A 21939-nucleotide genomic window follows, 5' to 3' on the forward strand; every position below is an offset into this window, starting at 1 on the left:
CCATTTTCAGAACCTCATAACTTTCTCAAAAACTCTACTTCTGGGGCTGAAATTTCCATGCTTGGTCTCTCACTAAAATGGTTTTGGTTTGTTTTTTAAAGTTTGAGTAGCATTTATTAAGTCATTTCACACAAGTTGTTCCCTGTTTTAATTCAATATTAGAACACATTTTTCCTCACGCTGAGTTTTGCCATTATAAACCTTCAGCATTGCTAGCCCTGAGGACTATGCCCTTCTACCATTTTGCAAAGTAAGTTACAAGCATTTAAAGATTCAGTTGTGTGCACACACGCTCGTAATGCTGACAGACACCGGGCCCTCATTAGCACTGCAGCTGGCCTCTACAAGGAAGGTTTTCAATGCAGAAAACTTTCTCCGTAGCCAGCTTTCAGTGTGAGAATGAGTTCTGCGCGGACGTCTTTCTACTCCTGCAGAGCCTGGAGGTTTGCAGGAGGAGGGAGACCAAAGCTGCACATGAGTAATGCTCTTTTGTTCTGGGTGGCATAGGAGGAGGTGTAAGGGCAGCCTCTCCCATGGGGTGCAGGAGCAGGTAGCTCCCTCTCTCCCACAGCTTGAAGGAACCACAGGAGGAATCTAGCAAATCTGGAATTTTAAACAACAGGGAAATTAAAATACAAAAATGTACGATTATGGGACTGAGCATTTAAACTCAAGAAGGGAGGAAATGAAGACTGAATGTGCAATCTGACCTTGGCCTCCTCGTGTGCATACATTATAAGGTTTTAATTAAACAATCATATTCTATTTCTCAAATAAAATGACACTTTTTCCCCCCGTACAGCCTCAGATCCACTGTGTGGAATCCTGTCGTTCTGCACAGTGATGTGGATGAGCCAGAACAACAGAGTTCAGGAAGGTCATTTAAATGATAAGACAACAGCAAACATACTTGAATGTCATTTGTACTATCTGTTGGCACACAGGATAGTTCACAATTAAATTACAGTATGAACTCTCAGTAGCTATGCATCGGTATCGTGTACAATACCATCAGTACAATACCATCTGGGGTAAATAAGCTACTATTCAATATACAAATGTTCTTAGAAACAAACCTGTGAGTGCTGATTTATGAAAATTATTATTTTACAGTTTCCTTGGCTTGAAGGTAAACCTATTGCTAACTTTCAAATCAGCTGTGAAAAAGTACAAATTCTGTACACCATAAATTCTTCTAGGAAGTGACGGAAAAGGTTTACTAGCGAGATTTCCTTTCAGAGATTGCAAAATCTTTCTCAAGGGTGTGAGAGAGACTCGGAACCAAGGAAAGAGGAAGTTAGCTCAGCTTCCAAATAACAGATATGGAAAAAAACAAGAAATAAAAAAAATCCCTTTGAGATGGAGGACACTGCGTTGCCCTGATACATGGTTTGAGTAACTACAATCAGTTAGAAAACTGCGCTAGTGTAACTATCTCCAAAGGAAATGTTTTGTTTCAATGTACAATACTTCTGGAGACTACATTATTAACAAAGGATGCTTTATAAATAACTCACCGTGTACCCCAAGATGGAGGGAAGAGATGTAGACTACATGATGATAACTTACGGTAAGAATAAAAATATACAGTACAAGATGCTACAGACTTGTAGCAAAGGTTGAAACAAAGCCATCGTTATCTGAGAAATAACGTGATCATGACGCGAAAGACTGTATGACAATGGATGTGCACAACAGGATTACAGCTGCACACTCAGCCTTAACTTGGGCAATTCTTGACCTCAGCACAGGAACTGCCAGACTGGATCAGGCCAGTGATCCACTAGTCCAGTATCCCGTCTCTGACCCGGGTTGGTACCTGATGCTTCAGAGGTAGGCACAACAAATCTTGCAGTTGGATGTTATGGAATAAACAACTGATATTCTCCCTAACCATGTCAGGGACAGACCCTGCCAGTTCTAGATTGCCTGACACTGAAGCAGGAATGTGCATATCAATTCCATGTTATTTTAATCCTTGCTATTGTAACTCTGCATGATCTCATTATCTACATAACATTCAACCCTTTTCGTATTTCCTTTTAGCAATTTTAAATTGCCTGCCTTTCAATTTCATTGACTGCCCCCCTTGCTCTTGTATTCTGAGCAAAGATGGACAGAAGAACTTGCTCTACCTTCTCTAGCCCATTCAATATTTTGTATCCCTTTATCTATCACCTCTTCAAAAAAAAAAAAAAAAAAACTCCCAAATTTTCCACTCCTTATTGTGACATTCAGGTACGTTTTAGATACATATAGGTATTAAGAACACATGGACACGTCCACACATCCCTTACTAGTTATACTATATATAAATATTACTCCTGGGGGAATTCTGCGTCACTGCGCACGCACAGAATTCATGTCTCCCGTAGATTTCTTTGCTTCCCCGCAGAAAAATGACTTTCTGACAGGGAAGCAAAGGGAAGCTGCAAGAGCAGTCACACGCCACTCCCTAGCTGCGCAGGCACATGGTTTCAGGCACCCAGAACAGCTGGCAGAGACGTAAATCACCTCAGGGCTGGGAACACCCCGGCCAGTGGCTTCGACCCTGAGCCGTGATCAGCTGCTAGTCCCAGCTGGGCTGGAGGCGAGAGAAGACAGGACTTCCTCTTCCCCTGCAAGGAATGGCTGGGTCTGTGTCAGACCCACCCCCAGAATCCTCCTCCAGCTGCAGGAAGCTCAGCATCCTCCCCAGCCTCCTGCCCCCATCACTCCTCAGCTGCGTGGGGAGGGGTGACTGTATGGGGAGCTGCTCCCCCATCCACCCAACCCCCGGGGCATCCGGATTTCCCATACACAGACACCCTTGCCAAGCCTCACCCCATATACCCAGAAACCCCCCTCCATACCCAAACCCCACTGCATTGAACCTCAACCCCTGCATCTGGAGCCCCCTGCCTCTGGGCCCCCATCCCTGCACCCAGACCACCCCACAGTGAGCTCCCTGCACCCAACCTCCCACCCTGACGAGCTCCATCCTCCTGCACCCAGACACACCCTGCTGAGACCTCCAAACCCACAGACCCCTGCACTGAGCCCCAACCACCTTCACCTGGAAGCCCCTGAACAGTCCCATCGCCCCTGCACCCGGAACCCCCCTCCCCACAAGCCTCTGTGCATCCAGATCTCCCCCACACCTAGACCCCTCACTGAGCTGCCTGCACCCAGACTGTCCCACACAAAACCATCTCATCCCACACCTGGATCCCCCCACTCTGAGCCCCCCACACTTGGATCCTGCCTGGTTGAACCTACCTGCCCCACACGTGGTGCGTCTGGCGCAGCAGGGCAGGGCCCCAGGGTGTTTCTGGGACAGGCCCAGGCCTTGTGCTGTGTCAGGATCGGGTACAGCATCACCACTGAATCCGTGTCCCTGGGGTGGGGGTGGGGAGGCTGTAGGGTGATCTTCCACCTGTGTGTAGCCAGTGGCCTGTGCTCCCCACTGCCATGCTGGAGCCTCTGCATTTATTTACTAACAAATAAAACTTGCAGAATTTTAAAATATTGTGCGTAGAATTTTAAATTTTTTTGGCGCAAAATGCCCTCAGGAGTAATATAATACACCCACTGGCACATTCCACAGGCATGAATTTGGATCAACCTGCATAACTTGCTCAGGCCCTCATCACTCATGGGTAATGTGAACACCACAAATGCAAACCAACACCTCATCATAGCACTAGGTCCATCCTGCATTTTTCCCCTATGAAGAGTAATGTCTTGTACCGAAGTCCATTGCGGCATGCAGCCAGGATTTGCACCCAGTGATTTCCCTACAGCAGAGGTGCTAGGAGAAGCGACAGGAACATTTCAGCTATCTGATCCATAGGACGTTTCAGACTTGGAAACATATGCTTTCCTGCCTGATACGGATGTGCTGATTACCATCAGCTTATCTTACCAAGATGCCTCGGAGTGCAATCAATACTAAACAAATAAATTATTAATTGCTTCAAGTAATTAAATTTATCAAATCCAAATAAATATAACTGATATTTTATGTCGCTGCTTTCTAAGCCCAGGCTCTGAAGGGACGATATTGATCAAGGGAGGGGAGACAGATGTTTCACATGTTAGCAGCTGATGAGGTCTGGGTTTGCATTAATGTCATGCAAGGAGCAGAGTCAAGAGCCTCTGATGGAGAGTAAACAGGCAGCGTGCTTGGCCATTTAATTGTGGGTCAGATCAAATATGAAGAATAAACATTATAAAAGACACACATACAAACCCCCTCCCCCTGCCCCGATCTTTCACGGGAAGCCTCATTCATCTTGGAGCTGTGGCAGAAACCCAACCCCTGCCCCCAAAGAAAAAAAAGCAACCACAGTAAATTGTAACTCATTAATCAGTGCTAAGAAAATGCTCAGCTGGCTAGTAAATATTTAAAAGCCAGTGAGGGCGAATATTTGAATCAATGGGAACTAAAGCTGTGTTCAAAGTTTTTCTTCCCCTATTTCTTTTTTAATTGGCCTGACCGGCAATTTGTCTACAAGATTCTAGTTAGCGGGTAGCAAGTCAGCTTGCTGGCTGGAAGCCTCGTTTGGAGGGAAGTGCCCGGCTGTGAACTAAACGAGTGAGCTCGAGAGTCCCTCAGAGCATTCTGCGGATCTGAGCACTCAGAGAACTCCTTTTCATCCCAGGGTTTTGCTTTGTCCCCAAAAGAGACAACACTTAAGACTTTCTCTTCCAGCCAGCTGGCCCCCCCCACACACACACTTAACAACAGGACAATAGCACCAACTCAGTCCCCCAGCACGGGGACAGGGCTGTACGCTCCCACCCTTCCTCCTAGCCCGTGGCCAAGTGCTCTGTTACTGCAGGGGCCTGCTGCCGCATTAAAACAACTCCTCGTCATTCCTAGACAAAACTGTTATCGTGGAGTTAAGGCTGAGAGCACAGATAAACAATTTAGGGTAAAATACATGACAGAGATGTTGTAATTATCCCCAAACCAAGCACAATAAACCCAGGAAATTCAGAGTTAGAGGGTAAGCTTGAAAGCAATCCAAACCCACTAAGGTATGGACATGCAGTTACGACACCCAAACCTCCTTAACTCTGCCCTGCAGCGACACCATGTAATAACCATATGATTAGGATTAAGGCTTGTTAGTGCTTTGGGGCCTGGAAAAGAGTCCAAGGATTTTTAAAGGTACATTCTAGTTTTTCTTCTCTTTTCTCTCATAGCGTCGCACCCCCAACCCCCAGTTTCCTTCCCTCCTGTCTTCCCACTTCTCCCTGCACACACACCCCACCCATGCCTCGTTTCCTCTGCAGCCTAAAATCCCCCTCCGAGGAATTCACAATGAATCGCACTTTTTCAAAATGTCCAGCCGGTTCCAGTTGTTCTCAATGGGACTGATGCTACAGGCTGCCCTCAGTTAGGACACCCTCTTTTAACATGGCCACTGACTCCATGCTACCCTCATTCAGGATGGTAGCTCCAGACACCAGGAAACAGCAAGAAACTCTGTGAGGAGCAGGTGACAGGAGACCATCTCTGCCAATAGCCTCCGTCCCACCGAGAACAATAGGGGCTTGCAGCCAGTGTGAACGAAGGCAGCTTGTGGGATTCCCTGACGATTATTCTTCAGCCTCTGCAGAAGGAGAAACGATCAGCTATGAAGAATAATGGCAATAAGTGAACACTGATCCTAAAACAAATGTCTTTATATGCAGGTGATGCACAAGATTTCAGCGAGCTTCAACTAGATGGGAAGTTTGAAAAGTCTGTGTCATTCTATTATTATGACCACTAAAGACAAATCAAATCCAACTCTGGAGACTTATGTTCTTCAAGGACCAGGTTAACATTAATTTTAAGGAACTAAACTATTAGTTTCAATTAACGGATGAATTCTAAGCAATCCGTTCTACAGCCAAAAAGTAAGTGCTGTCATTTTGAGGAGGATCAGGGGCATTTTTCATACAAAACAAAGAAGTTGAATCCCTGCTCTGAGTGCAAAATTCAACTTAGCCTTAATTGTGGAGTAGCAACTGGTGCCTAATAAAACATAACATAAAAGATACATCTGACTGTAAACAACAATACCTAGATCTGATACAGCTCTTCTCACAGAACCCTGTAGGAGCGGCCAGGCTTACCAAGCAAGAGGACTGGGTGAAGGGAGAGACCACAGGGGCAAATCTCTTACACCCAGCCTTGCCAGTAAATACTGGAGCCTCGAGTGCTTTGTACAAACGCTGCCCCTCGCACCAGAGCGGCTGCTCCCCCTTGTCATGTTCATGCTGTGGGATGTGTCCAGGGCCTGGCTGAGAGCGGTGTACAGAGCAGAGAACTAAAACCCCCAGGTCAGCAGAATTTGCAATTCCACGTTCATGCTGCTTAGCACTGTTACAATGCCTTACAGGTTCGACCGTGCCGCAAACACGTCAGCTCGTGAATCCTCAGCCCTCCCAAGCGAGTGAGCCCCTTAGCCCCATTTTACCTGTAGGAAAACTCAACCAAAGAGGTTCAAGTGAGTGGGCGAAGGCAGCAAAGGGAGTCCGTTTCAGAGCCGGAATCAGGACTCAGAAATGCCCAATTCCCACGTTCTGCCCCTTTACCCTGACAGCCCTGCCCTCCCTATCCGGCCAGAGCCCACAGCACCCGTTGCCATTCATGTGGGCCTCCCATCCGGCTATTTGGCCTGAAGAAAGTGGCTGGCTCTGCCAGATGGTTCTGTCACCGACATGGTGTTGCTCAGCTTTGCTTCCAGTTAAAAAAAATCCAGCCACCCCTTATTCGTTTTCAAAATCCAGCTCAATCTCCGTAAATGACTCTATTTATCTTGGTGCCAGAGAACGCATCTGCCATGTCTCCATGAATCTTCACACATGTACCAGAGACTGTGACCACCCGACTGCATTGCAAAGCTGAGGGCAGTGGCAGCTCCTCAAGAAATGGGATCCCCACAGCTTGCACGCCCCTCCGTAGCCTGCCTGAGCCAAGCCACAGCTAACACACACACAGCCCATGGGCGCCGCACAATTCCCCAGAGACGGCGCTCTGCTTCCCCGTGCATTTCATGCAGGGGCTGAACATCTCTCGACATCCCCTGGAGCAGACCAGAAAATTTACCAGGCTAGACAAAGTATCTGCTTGCCCCCCATCACCATGACAACAATAAAGTAACTAAGGGTGTTTTTTACTTGCCTATACAAAAAGATGCTCTTTTCCCAGCAAATGGGATTTTGTAAGGCTGATATCGAGGCCCCTGAGAACAGTCAGTCACACAGGTGGGTTACCTGGATCACTACTCCCCAGCCTCGTGCTAGGAGAGAGATGTCGACTCTTGCACATAAAACAATGCCAGGGTTTATTACTTCTTCACCCTGAGGGTGAAACAGGCACCTGGAGCTTTTCGAACCAATATTTAGTGAAGTTAAAAAAAATTATGTACCTGTGACAGACCAGCGTGTGCAAGGCACAACAGGAGAATCTGCCCTCAAAGGCATCTTACAGCAATGCACCAACATCTACACTCTAGGAGGCGTATTACATTCGGCTGCAGGCTCTGTTTGGGCCAGGCAGCTCCCCTGGGCTTTGCTGGGTGGGTCTGACTGCTCAGGGGACGGTGACCAGTGACGAGACACCGGCAGGGTCAGGCGTTCGCATACAAGAGGGCCTTTGACTTTATAAAGTAAAGCAGAGCTGGCCTAGAGCTCAAACACAGCCAGCGTTCCTGGCTACAGCCCACACTGCTGCTGGAGACCAGACTCTGCTTAGGTTAGAGGCAAGATCTTGATTTTCCACAGCTGTAAAAGGAGAACGGATAGGAGCAGAGAGACAGGGAGAAAGATATTAACAGCGGCCCCAAAGGGCCAGGGCAGCAGCCTACCCTCTGGCTTCGCAGCGTGACACCTGCAGATTTGAAGTCAGGAAACTTGATGCCAGCAGTCTCAGGAACAGCCTGAAAGAGATTGAGACAGGATGTGTTGACGGAGGAAACGCATGGGGTGACACAGAGGCTATCTGAAGGGGAAACACCATTTCCTGACACACAGCCACCTGCCAGAGCTGAGGGAAAGGAAAATCCCAAGCAAACCCCATAGAAACCACTGAGGAAAATACTCAGCTCCAAGACATCTTTGGAAAACACAAAGCCACCTTTGTGCAATGCTTTCCACTGAGTCAGCCAACCACCACAGAGGGTGTGAACCCCAACCAACACACCTCCAGTGGGTGAATGCGGCCACATGACCCGGGTCTAATTTAAGGCCCAGCTTAGCAGCTGAAGGCACTCAGCACTCACAGGATCTGGCCTTTCTGCAAGCCTTATGGGGCAGGAGCCAGGCATTCTATGATTTGTACAGCTCCGAGCACCCTCATGTGGTCCCCTATATAATAAGGACTGTTCTCCTTGATTGAGGCCTGTATTTTACTATGTATTAAGTCACTTATTTGCAGCTTTTCCTTTCCCTCCTCACACTCTGACCACAGCTTGCCTCTCTGTATTGCTTGGAAGGTGCTCACTGATGAGCAGGGCACCCGATTTAGCAGGAGAGGTTTGGTTGGTTTTTTTTTTAAATGCAACTGAGGAGAATGCTGTGCGACTGATCAGAACATTCAGTGACCTGCCTTTTTAAACGACAACTATGCCAACCTGAAGATATTAGTGGGAATAAATCCCTGCAAGATCCTTTCATGTTGGGCTTTCACCCTTTCTGCCCCAGTGACAAGCTCCAGAGCTGTATTCTACTTCCCATAAACTCCCCCTAAAGTTTCAGATGGAGAAATCTCTCTTCTCTCACTTGAAAGTCACCAGGATATTGAGTCACTTCCATCGACAGCAGCCACATTTCTATGCTGGAGGGAACTGCATTTCACAAGCAGGTGCGTGATCCCCAGACACACAATCTGCTAGGCCCTCTGGGGTGAACGAGTGCAACGGAACCACTAAGGCTCGATGGGAAATACACCTGTAGGATATGATCTGGTGGTTTGTGTGCTCTCCCTGCCAACCATGTCTCTCTCCTGCTCACTCGTATGCTCCCCCAAAGGAAAAGCCATCTCAAAGTCCTGGCTGCCCCCGCCACAGAATCAGTCACGCTGCTCTCTAACCTCATTTCTCAGAGGCTCTCCGGTTTGCTCTTGCTATTGTTCCTGGATTGAGACTACAAGGACAGCGACTCAACTCCCCGGGTTTCCTGCTAACAGTCACCACCTGAGTCAGAACTCTGCAATGTGCTGTACAATGCATCTCACCTCTTGCCCCTGCCTGGCCAGCCCAGCACCGTGCTGCATGGGCAACGGGCCTGCCAGGCAGTAACGGCACTCACAGTTAGCCCTAAGCAGGGAGTATTTGACCCAATAACTGGGTGACACACAAGCCAAATAATCAATCCCTAAAGGCCCCAGGCACTGTTGTTTCTAAATGTCGTTTCTAAATACAGGGATGGCCAAAGCGTGTCCCAGGGGCCAAACAAACCCATCGAGGTGTACCAGCCACTTTCATCTTTGGTAGGTACAGCCTACAGCTTGGATTCTCACCGGAGCACAGTGGGTGGGGGACCTGTAGTGTCCAGAGCACACTCAAGACAATGTGCCCTGCTCCATTTCACACAGTGTGGCCCTCAACCAGACACCCTGGGGCAGCGGGGATAAAACCAGGTCTCTTGCTCAGCCGAGTCGGCTCTGACTGCGCTGAGTGCATAAGCAATTAACGGGGTTCTCCTGCCTTGCACGCCTGTACAAGCTGTAAACGCTTCAACCTCAATTGACTCTTTGGTAAATGATTTTCCTTTGTTGGAACGATGCTGATGCAGCTCTCGATTCAAATTCTTAGTTAAAATGCAATTTTTGTTAACGTTTCCCTGCTAGAGTTGGTAATTGACTCCTAATGGACTCTGTCATGGTTGAAATGATGCTCGTGTAACAACAGAAACCGCCTCCCTGCCTGCCCTGCCGCACCTACCTGGGCACGTACATGCAGCCGGACACCAACCCACAGCCGCCACTCAGGGGGACACAGACCAAACCAGCTGGGAGCTTTGAACGCCTTTGATGCCATTTCCCATCACCACCCCTGTTCTGCTCCCACCACTTCTGGGTTCTCTCCCCTCGAACGCAGGATGCTCGGGCAGTGGGCGAGCTGTGCTCTGCCAGCCCAGGGAAGCTCACACCATAGTGCCCTGGCTTTTCGGGTCTCTTTATTCATGGCACAGAGACCCCCTTTTTGGAGCAAGAAGGTGCCTGACGAGTAGCTGGGCAAGCACCATGAAGCAACAACAGCCAGCAGTGCCCTTCTCCTCCCTCCATCCACCCCTGCTTCAGCTAGACGAGAACAGTCCTGGCTGTGGACAGCGGGGCAGCAATTCCCAGCCATCGGGTGGCTTGGCTAGCTGGCACCATGTTCGGTGCGATTTCATAATTTAGGTAACCCCTAGCATTTTACAAACATGAACTGATTCAACATCAGGGCCCCTCCTGGGAGTAGAGAAAGTAGCATCACCCCCATCTTACCTGGGGAAACTGAGGCACAAAGCGGTGGAGCCAACTGCCCAAAGCCACAGAGCAGGTCAATGGCAGAGCTGAACTGAAACCTGCAAATCTGGGCTCCCTAGTTTCTAGACCACATTGCTACCCAAAATATACCTGTCTTTGGGCCCAGACAGCAGCCTCCCCCTGCCCCAGCTGAAGCCCAGCACCTGGCACTGGCAGGACGAGACCGGTCCTGGGAGGAGAACTCAGGGAATAAATGTTACCCAGTGACAGCGAAGACAAGAAATGTTTACAGGCTTCTCTGTCTCCTTCTTCTGGGGCAGCTTCTTCTTGGGAGCCTTGCGCTCCGCTCGCCTCTGCTCGGTGGTGGTGTCGGCAGCGGTGATGAGTTTCTGCAGGTCTTGGGTTCTCTTCTCTCTCTCTTTCTTCCTGGCTTCAATTTTCCGGAGCTCCTGGATCAGATATTCCTCTTCTGCCACCTGCCGGCCAGAGCGAGGAAAGGCGGTTAGAGCAGCCAAGGGGGCAAAGCAAGGCAAGGGGGCCACCTACCGACAGCAGCTCTGCTCCCACGCCCGTCCCCACACTGGCCCTGCACCCAGCTTTTAGCTTCCTTGCCTTACCCAGCCCAGGCACCCAACACTGCAATTCCAGGAGGCATTCAGGGCCCAGTGGGTGGCTGCTAGATCCCACACTGGGCCCAAGTTACTCCCCCGACAAACCCGATCCCTTGGTTTTCCCTTGAGGGAGAGAACTCAGCGTGACACGTTCTGCAGGGCTGCTTGGTCCAACAGGGGGGACGAGAGTACCGTGGGTCAGTACCCTTGGCCTCTGGGAAGGCAGCACCTTGCGTCACCCCAATGACTCTTGTTACCCTGCACTGACGGGTGTCCGATCCAAACCCCCATGGACCAAGGGAGAAGAGCAGCACAGCAGGACTGGGATAAACCGAGGGGCAGGAAGTCGGGTGAGTGACTGGAGGGGATTGCTCTCTCTCACCAGCTCCCTGGGAACACGGAAGAGCCGTCCTGGCAGCTCCTGACCTGGCAGCACTGGGACTATCTGCAGCTAGCGACCATTAATTAGCCAAAGAGGAAGAGCGGAGCCTCATGTGCAACATTACAGTCCCCAGTGTATTCCAGCAGGACTGACGCTCCTGCCTGCTGCCATGAGGGCTAGGTACTGCCTGCGCTCCCCAGAAGTCTGAGACAGCTGGGGGGAAGCCCGGCGAACGCACACCCTGGAGAGAGTTCAGAGGCTGCCAGGGATCTCACTTCGTTTCAGCCCTTAGACCCAGGAAAACAAGGCTCAGGCCATGGCCTGTGCTAAAGGCTGGAACCCCGTGCTGGGTATTCGGCCACCTTAGAGCAGCCATTGTCAATTTGTGACCCCCAAAGAAGCTGTTGCTAGAGATCAGAACCCTGCTTCTCTCCCTTCCCCGCAACCTTCTGCCAAATAACTGTGCCAAATCATTGCCCCACTGCGCTCGGCCTGCCTCATGCAGCCACCCGTTACTGGTCAGACACACAAGCTGTAAGCCCTGGGGGACAGGGGCCACATCTTTGTGCAGTGTTTATGCTGCGCCTAGCACAAAGGGACCCTGAGGCATGCCTGGGGCCCGTAGGCACTACAGTAATACAGAGAAGGACTAAATCCTACAGGGCTTCCTCTGTGGCAACTGCCACAAGGCCTCGCAGGCTGCGCTGGGGACGTACGATTGACAGTGGAGAGGGTGTGGGAAGGGGAGGCCCGGCTGAGTTACCTGCTCTGGAGTCCTGTTGTACAGCCTCTCCAGCTGCTCCTTCCTACGTCTCTCATGGCCGGCGTCAAAGACGGGGATTTTCAGGTCGGTGCCTGGAGCAGCGCGGACGTTGGCCAGCTTGGTGCAGATGTGGTAATACCGTTCCTTCAGGTCCTCCACTGACCTTTTCTGTGGAATACCCCACAGAACGGATGACGTTACAAGAGGGCTGAAGGAAACCCAGCTCCCAGTCTTTGGGGGAAGGAGGCCATGCCTCCAGAAGCAAGGCGAGGGAGAAGGAATAGCAGAGCGTGGAGAGGCCTGTCCCTTCTGACTGGCCCAGTTTCTGTGAGGGTCTGTGCAGGTTGCCACCTGCTGTTATTAGCACCTTTCACTACTTGCCTGCCACTGCTGCTGTCTCGGGGTTACAGAAAAGGGCTGGAAGTGAAGAGACCTGGGTTCCAGCCTTGACAGTCACTGACTCATGGTGTGACTGGGAGAGCGCCTGCACCGTGCCTCAGTTTCCCTATCTCTAACACGAGATGATGATACTGTTCCTCCTTTATAACGTGCTTTCAGATCCTCCAGGCAGGTACTATAGTCCTACTTCACCAGTGTTATCCCTGTCACGCTGCTCCTTCTCTCTCCTGCCGGCAGAGGCTGGCACTGCAGAGGGGGCCCAAAGCTTCCTCCTGGCGGCCCACAAGAGAAAGCTGTTCTCAGAAGCTCCTACGCAGAAAATGGGGCCTGGTGTCTGAGCTCCCAGCCACAGGCCTGGATTTCACATGGAGCACGTGATAAATGCCTTGGGGCCCCGTGACAAAGAGCGCTAGTGATTCACGCTCTGTGCTGCATTGTACCGAATGAGGTCTGAACGGTGTGTGACACAGGGGTGCAAGATGCAACAGTTTCCCTGGATTCCCCTGCCTGGCTGGAACCAGGACAAGGAGAGAGTGGGCTGCCTCAACCGCCCTTTGAGCTTTGTTATAAAGCTAATACTCTGTCCTGCTACCGCGCCCTTCATCAGAGCATCTCACAGGCTGTTACAAGCTTCAGAACCAGGCAGTGACTCGGTTTCCCCCAGCATGCTCCCCTACCTCACAGGGAAACAGGGTGGGCTAGTAGTTAGTGGAGAGGACTAAAAGACAGGACTCCTGGGTTCTATTCTCAGCTCGGTGACTTGCTCCTTGCTTCACAGGCCTGACAAAGACTCGCGCAAGGTCATGACGCAAGCCAGTGCCGCTTGCTGGAGAAGAACCCAGGATGCTGGCCCTTCACTGAACACTAGATGATCTTCCTGCCCAGAGGTGAGACTCAAACCCAGGAGTCCTGACCTCCAGGCCTCTGCACTCCCCACTAGCTCAGCCTGCCTCTTTTTCAGTGCTTGGTGAGTTGGTTTCCTGGCAGGGACAATTTTCTCAAGGGATTCTGACTTCCTAATAAAATGCAACAGGGAACCGACGTGAGTTGTGGCGGATTTAATTATAAACAAAACGAGTAGTAATACCCTGCGCTGGAAATTCAATATTCCTCCCTGCCAATAATTCATTCTTTTCCCGTAATTAAGTTGATACAACGGGTAATTTGCTCCTCGCCACGTGGCAGGCTCAGCGCACCTCCCGGCTGCGTATTCCCGGCACTCACCTTGAACTGCTGGTGGTCGTAGCGGTCATGGATCACCACGAAGCGCAAGTCGAACCTGCGGGAGAGGTCGAAGAGGTGATCTGTCTCCACCTTGGTCCAGGCGTCGTCATGCAGGTACATCTGATACTCCTGCTCCGAGTACACAGGCACCTGCACTGTCTGCACAGGGAGAGAGAAGGGAGGTGGCTCACTCGTCGGGCTGCCCCGCCCCCAGTAGCTGGGGCCTCTCTCAAGCTGCCCTACAGGTAGAGACAGAGCAAACCAAAACCACAGGGCACAGATGGGCAAAGGGGCCATGAGTCTTTGCCCAAGTGGTCCCCTTACCCACCCAACTGCACCTCCTGTGGACACTGCCACAATGGAGCTATGGAGCCAAGTGGAAGGGGTCACGTGGGGTCCTCCAGCCCGCGAGGGTTTATTTGGTAATTATCCCTGGGCATTTCCAATGTGCCCACTGCCACCGTATCCAAGCACCAAGAGGTCCAGAAGACCTGCCTTGGCCTCCCAGCAGGGTCTCCCTTCCACCAGCCCCCAGCCCCTCACTTCCAAAGGCCCAGCCAAGGGAAGGTGTACAACCAAGAGGGACCTCTCTGAGAGGCAGGGACTCGAAGTCAGGGTCTCAGACATTATGCTCTGGGGATCATTCTCCGCCCAGACAAACCGTGCTCCCCATTCCACCTGCTCTCCTAGAGGGAACTGCATGGCCAGGCAGTGGTCACTGGGCCCTAGCCTGGAAGCCCTGACTCAGGCTAGCCAAGAGCCTGAAAGCAAACAACCTCGTGTTTGCAGCTACCCTCCTCCCCATTCCACAAAGCCCTTCCAGCTCAGTCCTTCCTGCCCTCCAGCAGCGGCACCTGGGCATTCACTGTGGCCTACCAAACAAGGAAGGCTCCTGTGCGGTCATATATTCCCCCCGGTAGACTGTGAGCTCCTCCTACAGGCAGCACCTGGCCCTGTATTCCCCCGGCACAAAGGTCTGAAGGTTGGATGTGGTGCAGCTATGGGCCACCAACCCAGCTGCCACCTGCTCTCTTCCCCACCGTCACTGGCCCTTTGCGAGCGGACAGCTGGCCCTCACTCCTGTGTCAACCCTGAGTCCCCAGACACCGTCAGGGCAGGGAGCACAAAGCCAACACTGGGGTCAGTCTAGCCTGCTTTGCAAGGGTTGGACACTGGATGCCAGCACATCACAGGCATCACACGGATGCTCAGAGACAGCAGAAGAGCCTGCTGAAGTCACAACACATGGTAACACAATGGGATGAGAGTACAGCCTGCATCCTAGGGAAAGGGCTGCTCCTTTAATCCCACACCCCTAGAGTCTGGAGGGCAACTTCCTGCCTTCGCAAAAATACCCCTCAACACATTTTAATAGGCCCCCGGTGCTGGGCACCTGAGCAGCACACCCTCCCCTGGAAACCCAGATCCCCTGCCAAGCCCTAGGCCAAGCATACAGAGCATCTGCCCCAGCTCCAGCCACTTCGGTGCAGCATCTCTGAGGGGCAGCCCCTTCTGTTCACGAGTGACAGGTCTGCCTGGGCACGGGGAGGCAGCCTGTCAACTGGCCGGGCACTGTGCAAACCTCACTGCTCTCAGGAAGCATCTCTTAACCATGGAAATCAGGGCAAGAGCACTGCATCAGATGGTTTATGGGACACCCAGACAGTGGGATCATTTACTTGAGTCTAAAGGATACAGGGGCTAGGAATGGGTGAGAACTACCAACCCGGACCAGGCTGGGGAATGGAGGAGAAGAGAGTGGCTGGCTCACCAATTTCGGAATGGGCCCCAGAGCCTCTCATCTTTAGGGGACAGCTACCCCGCCCAGGGACTGCTATTCTCTGATGGCGAGGTGTCTCTGAAACACAAGCTGCTGGCCCCACCAGAAATGGCTCGCGAGAACAGTGGACTCTCTTTTGAATTGTGAGAAGTGGGGTGGAGGCAAGGCTACATCCTGCCTGTGTTAGCTCAGTGCCATGCCGCAGCACGATGGCCAGCATGAGTAGGTGGCTCTGAGAAATTCATTCTCCCATTGCGAGAGCGCTTTTTGGCCAGGGGATCCCAGAGCGCTTCACCGCACAGATACACTCACTGAGGAGAGCCAGGCTCCAGCCTGGCATTCTGACCCATCCATGGTACCTGCTAACACCTGGCAGGGGTATTTTGGGTGCGACAGGGGCAGAGATTATCAGTGCCCCTTGCGAGTGGGCACAGTGCCGGCACCCCTCAAAGCTCGACTGTGGATACCCGGACGTCACCTTGTGAATCGGCTTGACAGCCCTGCCAATTGCTGCCCAATCACTGAACCCTTTGCAGGTTAGGCCACAACACAGGAGATGCGGGTTCAAGGCCCTGCTCTACCAGACTTCCCATGTGACCATGGGCCAGTCACTCGGGCTCTCCGTGCCTCACCTGCTGCCCTGTCTCACGGCAGTGCCGAGAGGAGAAATACATTCGAGACTGTGAGCTGCTCAAATATTACGGGAATAGGGCCACAGAAGTACCCTGGCCTGCAGAAAGGTGCTGGCGAGGCAGAGCTGACAGTCCCTGGCCCCTTCCTCACATTTCCCTGAACTCCTTTTCTTCTGACTTTAGACCTGGGAGAGGCACAGAGACTGCCCTGGTCTTGATAGCTGGTGGCCACCTCCTGGCACCGGTGTCCATGTGCTGATCTGATATCTGTCAGCAGCCTGACACCAGGGACCGTACGGGGACCCTGGTGTGCTGCCCATGGCATGCCCCGCCAGACTTGTGCTCCAGTAGAGCAGTGGACAAGGCCTGGCTACAGCATAGCAGCAGGCTGACAACACTCCGCTCTCACACCTCTCAAAGGCCCAGACAGTGCAGTGCCTGTCAAGTGCTGGGCTTGGGTAATGGCTGGCTGAGTGGACAGGACTGAAGTGAGACGGGAACGGCCCCTCCAGACGGCAGATGTTGTGTCTGCTCTTTCAGTTCAGGGGGCTGTATCTGCCCTCAGAACAAGGAGCACAAGCTTGGAGCCCTGCTGGATTTTTGGCTTCTCCCGGAGTTCCAATCAGTAGCAACTGCGAACGAGGCTTTCCCTCCTCGATGCATGGCAAGAAGATTGGGATATGGACATTACCCAGGTCTTGGTCACTTCCAGACCCGGTAACCACTAGGGCTACTGCTCATTTGGAACACTCTCCACTTCTGGTCACCCGTCTCAACAGAGAGACAGCGAAAGGAGATGGGGTTCTGAGGCGAGGAGCAAGAATGATTAGATGAAAAGACTAGGAATGATTAGCTCAGAGAGGAGACGAATGAGAACATAAGAATGGGACACTGGATCAGACCAATGGCCCATCTAGCCCAGTACCCTGTCTCTCTGACAGTGACCAGTGCCAGGACTTCAGGGGGAGCACACAGAACAGAGCAGCTGGAGTGGCCCACCCTTGTCTTCCACTCCCAGCTTCTGGTACTCAAAGGTTTAGGGTCCCCAGAGCATGGGGTTGCATCCCTGACCATCTTGGCTAATGCCCACTGATGGACCCTCCATGAATTGATCTAGCTCTTTTTTGAACCCAGGTATACTTTTGACTATCACAACATCCCATAGCAATGAGTTCCACAGATTGATTGTGCATTGTGTGAAAAAGTCCTTCCTCCTAAACCTGCTCCCTATTCATTGGGTGACCCCTGGTTTTTGTATTGCGAGAAAGGGCAAATAACACTTCTCTATCCACTTTTTCCACACCAGTCATGATTTTATAGACATTATCACATTCCCCCTTTGTTGTCGCTTTTCTAAATGAACAGCCCTAATCCCTTTAGTCTCTCCTCACATGGAAGCCATTCCACACCCTTGATCATCTTTGTTGCCCTTCTCTGAACCTTCTCCAGTTCCATCATATCCTTTTTCAGATGATGCAACCAGTACTAGACACAGTATTCAAGGTATGGGCGTACCACAGATTTATATCGTGGTATTATGATTTCTTTTGTCTTATTTTCTATCCCTTTCCTAATATTCTGTTAGCCTTCTTGACCACTGCTGTGCATTGAGGGGAAGTTTTTGGAGAACTGTCTGCTGTGACTCCAAGATCTCTTTCTTGAGAGGTAACAGCTAATTTAGAACCATCAGTTTGTATGCATACTTGGGACTACATTTTCCAATGTGCATTACTTTTCACTTATCAGTGTTGAATTTCATCTGCCGTTTTGTTGCCCCGTCCTCCGGTTTTATGAGCTCTTGAATAATTTTGTAACATCTGCAAATTTCGCCACTTCACTGTTCACTCCCTGAGAGAAATACAACTTAATGACGAGGACAGAGAAGGGAGATCAGGTTTTCTATTTACCTCTCACAATGCAAGAATGAGGGGACACTCAATTAAAGGGAAAGGTAGAAAATTTCAAAGGGAAAAAAGGAAAAGCTTGCTTATCAAACAAATTAACCAACCGGTGAACTCATCTCCACCAGATCTCATTGATAAGAGCCTAGCAGGATTCTAAGACCCATTAAACCCATATATGGGTACTGAGAGCAGCCAGTCATGTTAGCTCAGGTAGAGAGGGAAACCCTTGTGTTTCATGGCATAAGCTGACCACTAAACGGCAGGAAGCAGGGAAAAGCTTCCCTTTGGGGCAGGGGCTGTCACTTACGACGCGTTCTGCCCAGCACTCAGCACAATCGGGCCCTGAATGGGCCTCTCGGCGCCTGCAGCATAAATGATAAATAATTAAAACAGCAGCAGCACGCTATTCCACAAATCTCCCACGGCAGGGGTTTTAGCTCTGAAGCGTCTGGCACTGCCTGCTGCTGGAGACAGGACTCTGGGCCGGATGGACCCTGGGTCTGCTCCAGTCTGGCAATTCCTGGGGAATGCAGCTGCCTGACTCCTTAGTGGGGTTTTTTGCATGGAGCTTGGCAGGCTGACACGAAATCAAGTGGAGGGGGTGCACTGAGATTGGAGAGAGGTCTGGAAGCAAGTGGGGATGGAGAACCTGGTGGGAGGGAGGGAGAGAGATCAAACGAGGGCCTAAGCAGGAGGAACTGAGACTGAGACGGTGATGAAAAGACTAAGGGGAAAGGAGACAGGCAAAAGGGGTCAAGCTTGGGGAGAAAAGGGGCAAAAGAGTCTGCACCCACTAGAGCACATTCCCCTCCAGAGCCTGGAATGGGACCCAACAATCCTGAGTCTCACCATTCCTCCGCCCTCAGCAATATCTGTGCAACGCACTGGCAAAGTGTTTTATCCCCCTCTGGTGCTGGTCCAGGTAGCAGTAGTGTCATAGAATCCTAGAATCTCAGGGTTGGAAGGGACCTCAGGAGGTATCTAGTCCCACCCCCTGCTCAAAGCAGGACCGATCCCCGACTAAATCATCCCAGCCAGGGCTTTGTCAAGCCTGACCTTAGTAGGTAGTAGGTTGCCATCCTCTATCAGTTACTCTCTTAACTCAGTGGCAGAGGTGTGTGTGGAGGATCTAAAGGTTCCAACCCTGCCGACGACGTGTGGGGGTGTCAATATGATGCCAGGTGATGAAATTTGTTTCTTCAGTTTGCTTTTAAAACTTAGGAAATAACACACACAAAAATGGCACTAAAAGAATATTATGAATGCAGCAAAGTCCAGCCCTCCAAAGTTAGGAAACGCCAGAGTTCAGGTTGCCTCTTGTGCATATGCAGGATATAGTCTTTAATTACATGGTCACATATTATTTTTCCACAGGACCCTGCCTCATTTGGCACAGGCTGGCCCTGCCCTGGGGACAAATCAGGGCTGTGCACTGAAGGAGGCTGTTGTCTGTAGGACCTGGCCCCGTTTGTTGCAGGAAGAGAAAGGATGGTCTTATGGTTAAAGGAGTTGAATGCTGCCCTGGGCAACTGGATTCTCTCCCTGCCCCTGACACAGAGTTCCTGTGTGATGTCAGGCAAGTCACTTAATCCAAACTTTTCACAGGGCTCCCTGTGTGTTCCTCATTCCTGGTGCCTGACTTGAGACTCTGGGGTCTGATTTGCAGAGGTGCGGAGCAATCAGCTGCAGCTGATGTCCGTGGGAGCTGTGTTTGGAACAGCTCTGCGGAAAAGGACCTAGGGGTGACAGTGGACGAGAAGCTGGATATGAGTCAGCAGTGTGCCCTTGTTGCCAAGAAGGCCAATGGCATTTTGGGATGTATAAGTAGGGGCATAGCGAGCAGATCGAGGGACGTGATCGTTCCCCTCTATTCGACATTGGTGAGGCCTCATCTGGAGTACTGTGTCCAGTTTTGGGCCCCACACTACAAGAAGAATGTGGATAAATTGGAGAGAGTCCAGCGAAGGGCAACAAAAATGATTAGGGGTCTAGAACACATGACTTATGAGGAGAGGCTGAGGGAGCTGGGATTGTTTAGCCTGCAGAAGAGAAGAATGAGGGGGGATTTGATAGCTGCTTTCAACTACCTGAGAGGTGGTTCCAGAGAGGATGGTTCTAGACTATTCTCAGTGGTAGCAGATGACAGGACAAGGAGTAATGGTCTCAAGTTGCAGTGGGGGAGGTTTAGGTTGGATATTTAGGAAAAACTTTTTCACTAAGAGGGTGGTGAAACACTGGAATGCGTTACCTAGGGAGGTGGTGGAATCTCCTTCCTTAGAAGTTTTTAAGGTCAGGCTTGACAAAGCCCTGGCTGGGATGATTTAATTGGAGATTGGTCCTGCTTTTGAGCAGGGGGTTGGACTAGGTGACCTCCTGAGGTCCCTTCCAACCCTGATATTCTATGATTCTATGATATAAAGTACTATATCATGTTAAATACTCTGAAAAATCAGGTCCAAGCTGTCTCACATTGGGCACCCAGAATTAGTGGATACTTTTGGATTTTAACCTCTCTGTGCCACAGTTTCCCAACTGTAAAACGGGGAAAACACCACCCCATCACCTTAGAGGGTGTTGTGAAAATAAATTTGTTAATGCCTGTGAAATACTAAGATATTGTAGTAATGTGCAACATAGCAAAGCCCAGGAGGAAAGCAGTCATTCTGTCTTCAGAGCAAGGTTTGAATAGTGTGCTGTGAGTAAGGCATGGGGCGACACAATGAACAGCTGCTCAGGAAGTGAGCCTCATTCACCCTGATCCTATGGGTCCTATGGAAAAAACGAGTATGTGATCGTGTCACTAACGACTATCGTAAGCACATGAGCAAGGGGGCCGAATTAAGGTTGCCTTAATTCTGGCATTTCCTAGCTCTTCTGTGCTTGACTTTGCAACCTTAATAATGTTCTTTTAACACTTTTTTGTGGGTTTTACATATATTTACATAAAAACACTAGCCACTGAACCACAGTCATGTCTGACACAGAAGACAGCAGCTATTTATAACAAAGCACAGCAACATTTCAAATGGACAGCTTGGAACTAACACCAGCTACGCACCCTAGGACAGGAAGCAAAGTAAACTGCACTTAGTGCTCCGCGTTTTCCACTTTTACCGATAAATTATCAGGTTTAATTAATGGAGTTCAATTTTTACTGATTTACATCCATTTATCAATTCACTCAATTTTTTTGGATTTTTGATTTAGTCCTAAATGGAGCACAGGATCAGGTCCAAGAGGAGAATAGAGCTGGACCGCTTGGTAACCGTAACCATAATGTAATGAAATTTAACATCCCCACTGTGAGGGGAAAGCCTCACAGCGGCCCAACACTGTAGCATTTAATTGCAGAAAGGGGAGCTACACAAAAAAAAGGCGGCAGCTAAACAGAAATTAAAAGGTACGGCGCCAAACGTTGAAATCCCGGCAAGCTGCATGGAAACTTTTTAAAGACACCATAATAGAGGCTCTACTTAGATGTATACCCCAAATTACAAAACATAGTAAGAGAACCAAAAAAGCACCACCGTGGCTAAACAACAAAGTGAAAGAAGCAGTGAGAGACAAATAGGCATGCTTTCAAAAGTGGAAGTTAAATCCTAGTGAGGAAAATAGAAAGGAGCATAAACTCTGGCAAATTAAGTATATAACTAGGAAGGGCAAAAAAGAATTTGAAGAACAGCTCGCCAAAGACTCAAAAAGTAATAGCAAAAATATGCGTAAGTGCATCAGAAGCAGGAAGCTGCTAAGCAACCAAAGGGGCCACTGGCTGATCGAGGTGCTAAAGCAGCACT

General features: G+C 50.4%; 1 protein-coding gene across 4 annotated transcripts in view; it reads right to left on the reverse strand.

Moving 5' to 3' along the window:
• The window catches only part of DMAP1 (DNA methyltransferase 1 associated protein 1), a 49705-nt gene that overhangs the window by 14715 nt on the left and 13051 nt on the right, over nt 1-21939 (reverse strand). For 3 of the 4 annotated variants that reach the window (XM_073357953.2, XM_073357952.2, XM_073357958.2), the window contains exons 5-8: nt 13830-13988; nt 12207-12374; nt 10711-10926; nt 7845-7916 (exon numbers count right to left, since the gene is read on the reverse strand). In XM_073357953.2, coding sequence (XP_073214054.1) covers nt 7845-7916; nt 10711-10926; nt 12207-12374; nt 13830-13988 — 615 coding nt within the window. The remainder of the gene's footprint in view (nt 1-7844; nt 7917-10710; nt 10927-12206; nt 12375-13829; nt 13989-21939) is intronic. The other variant, XM_073357956.2, reaches the window with a different exon arrangement.

The sequence above is a fragment of the Lepidochelys kempii genome, chromosome 8 (assembly GCF_965140285.1).
Source record: "Lepidochelys kempii isolate rLepKem1 chromosome 8, rLepKem1.hap1, whole genome shotgun sequence".
Lineage (NCBI taxonomy): Eukaryota > Metazoa > Chordata > Testudines > Cheloniidae > Lepidochelys > Lepidochelys kempii.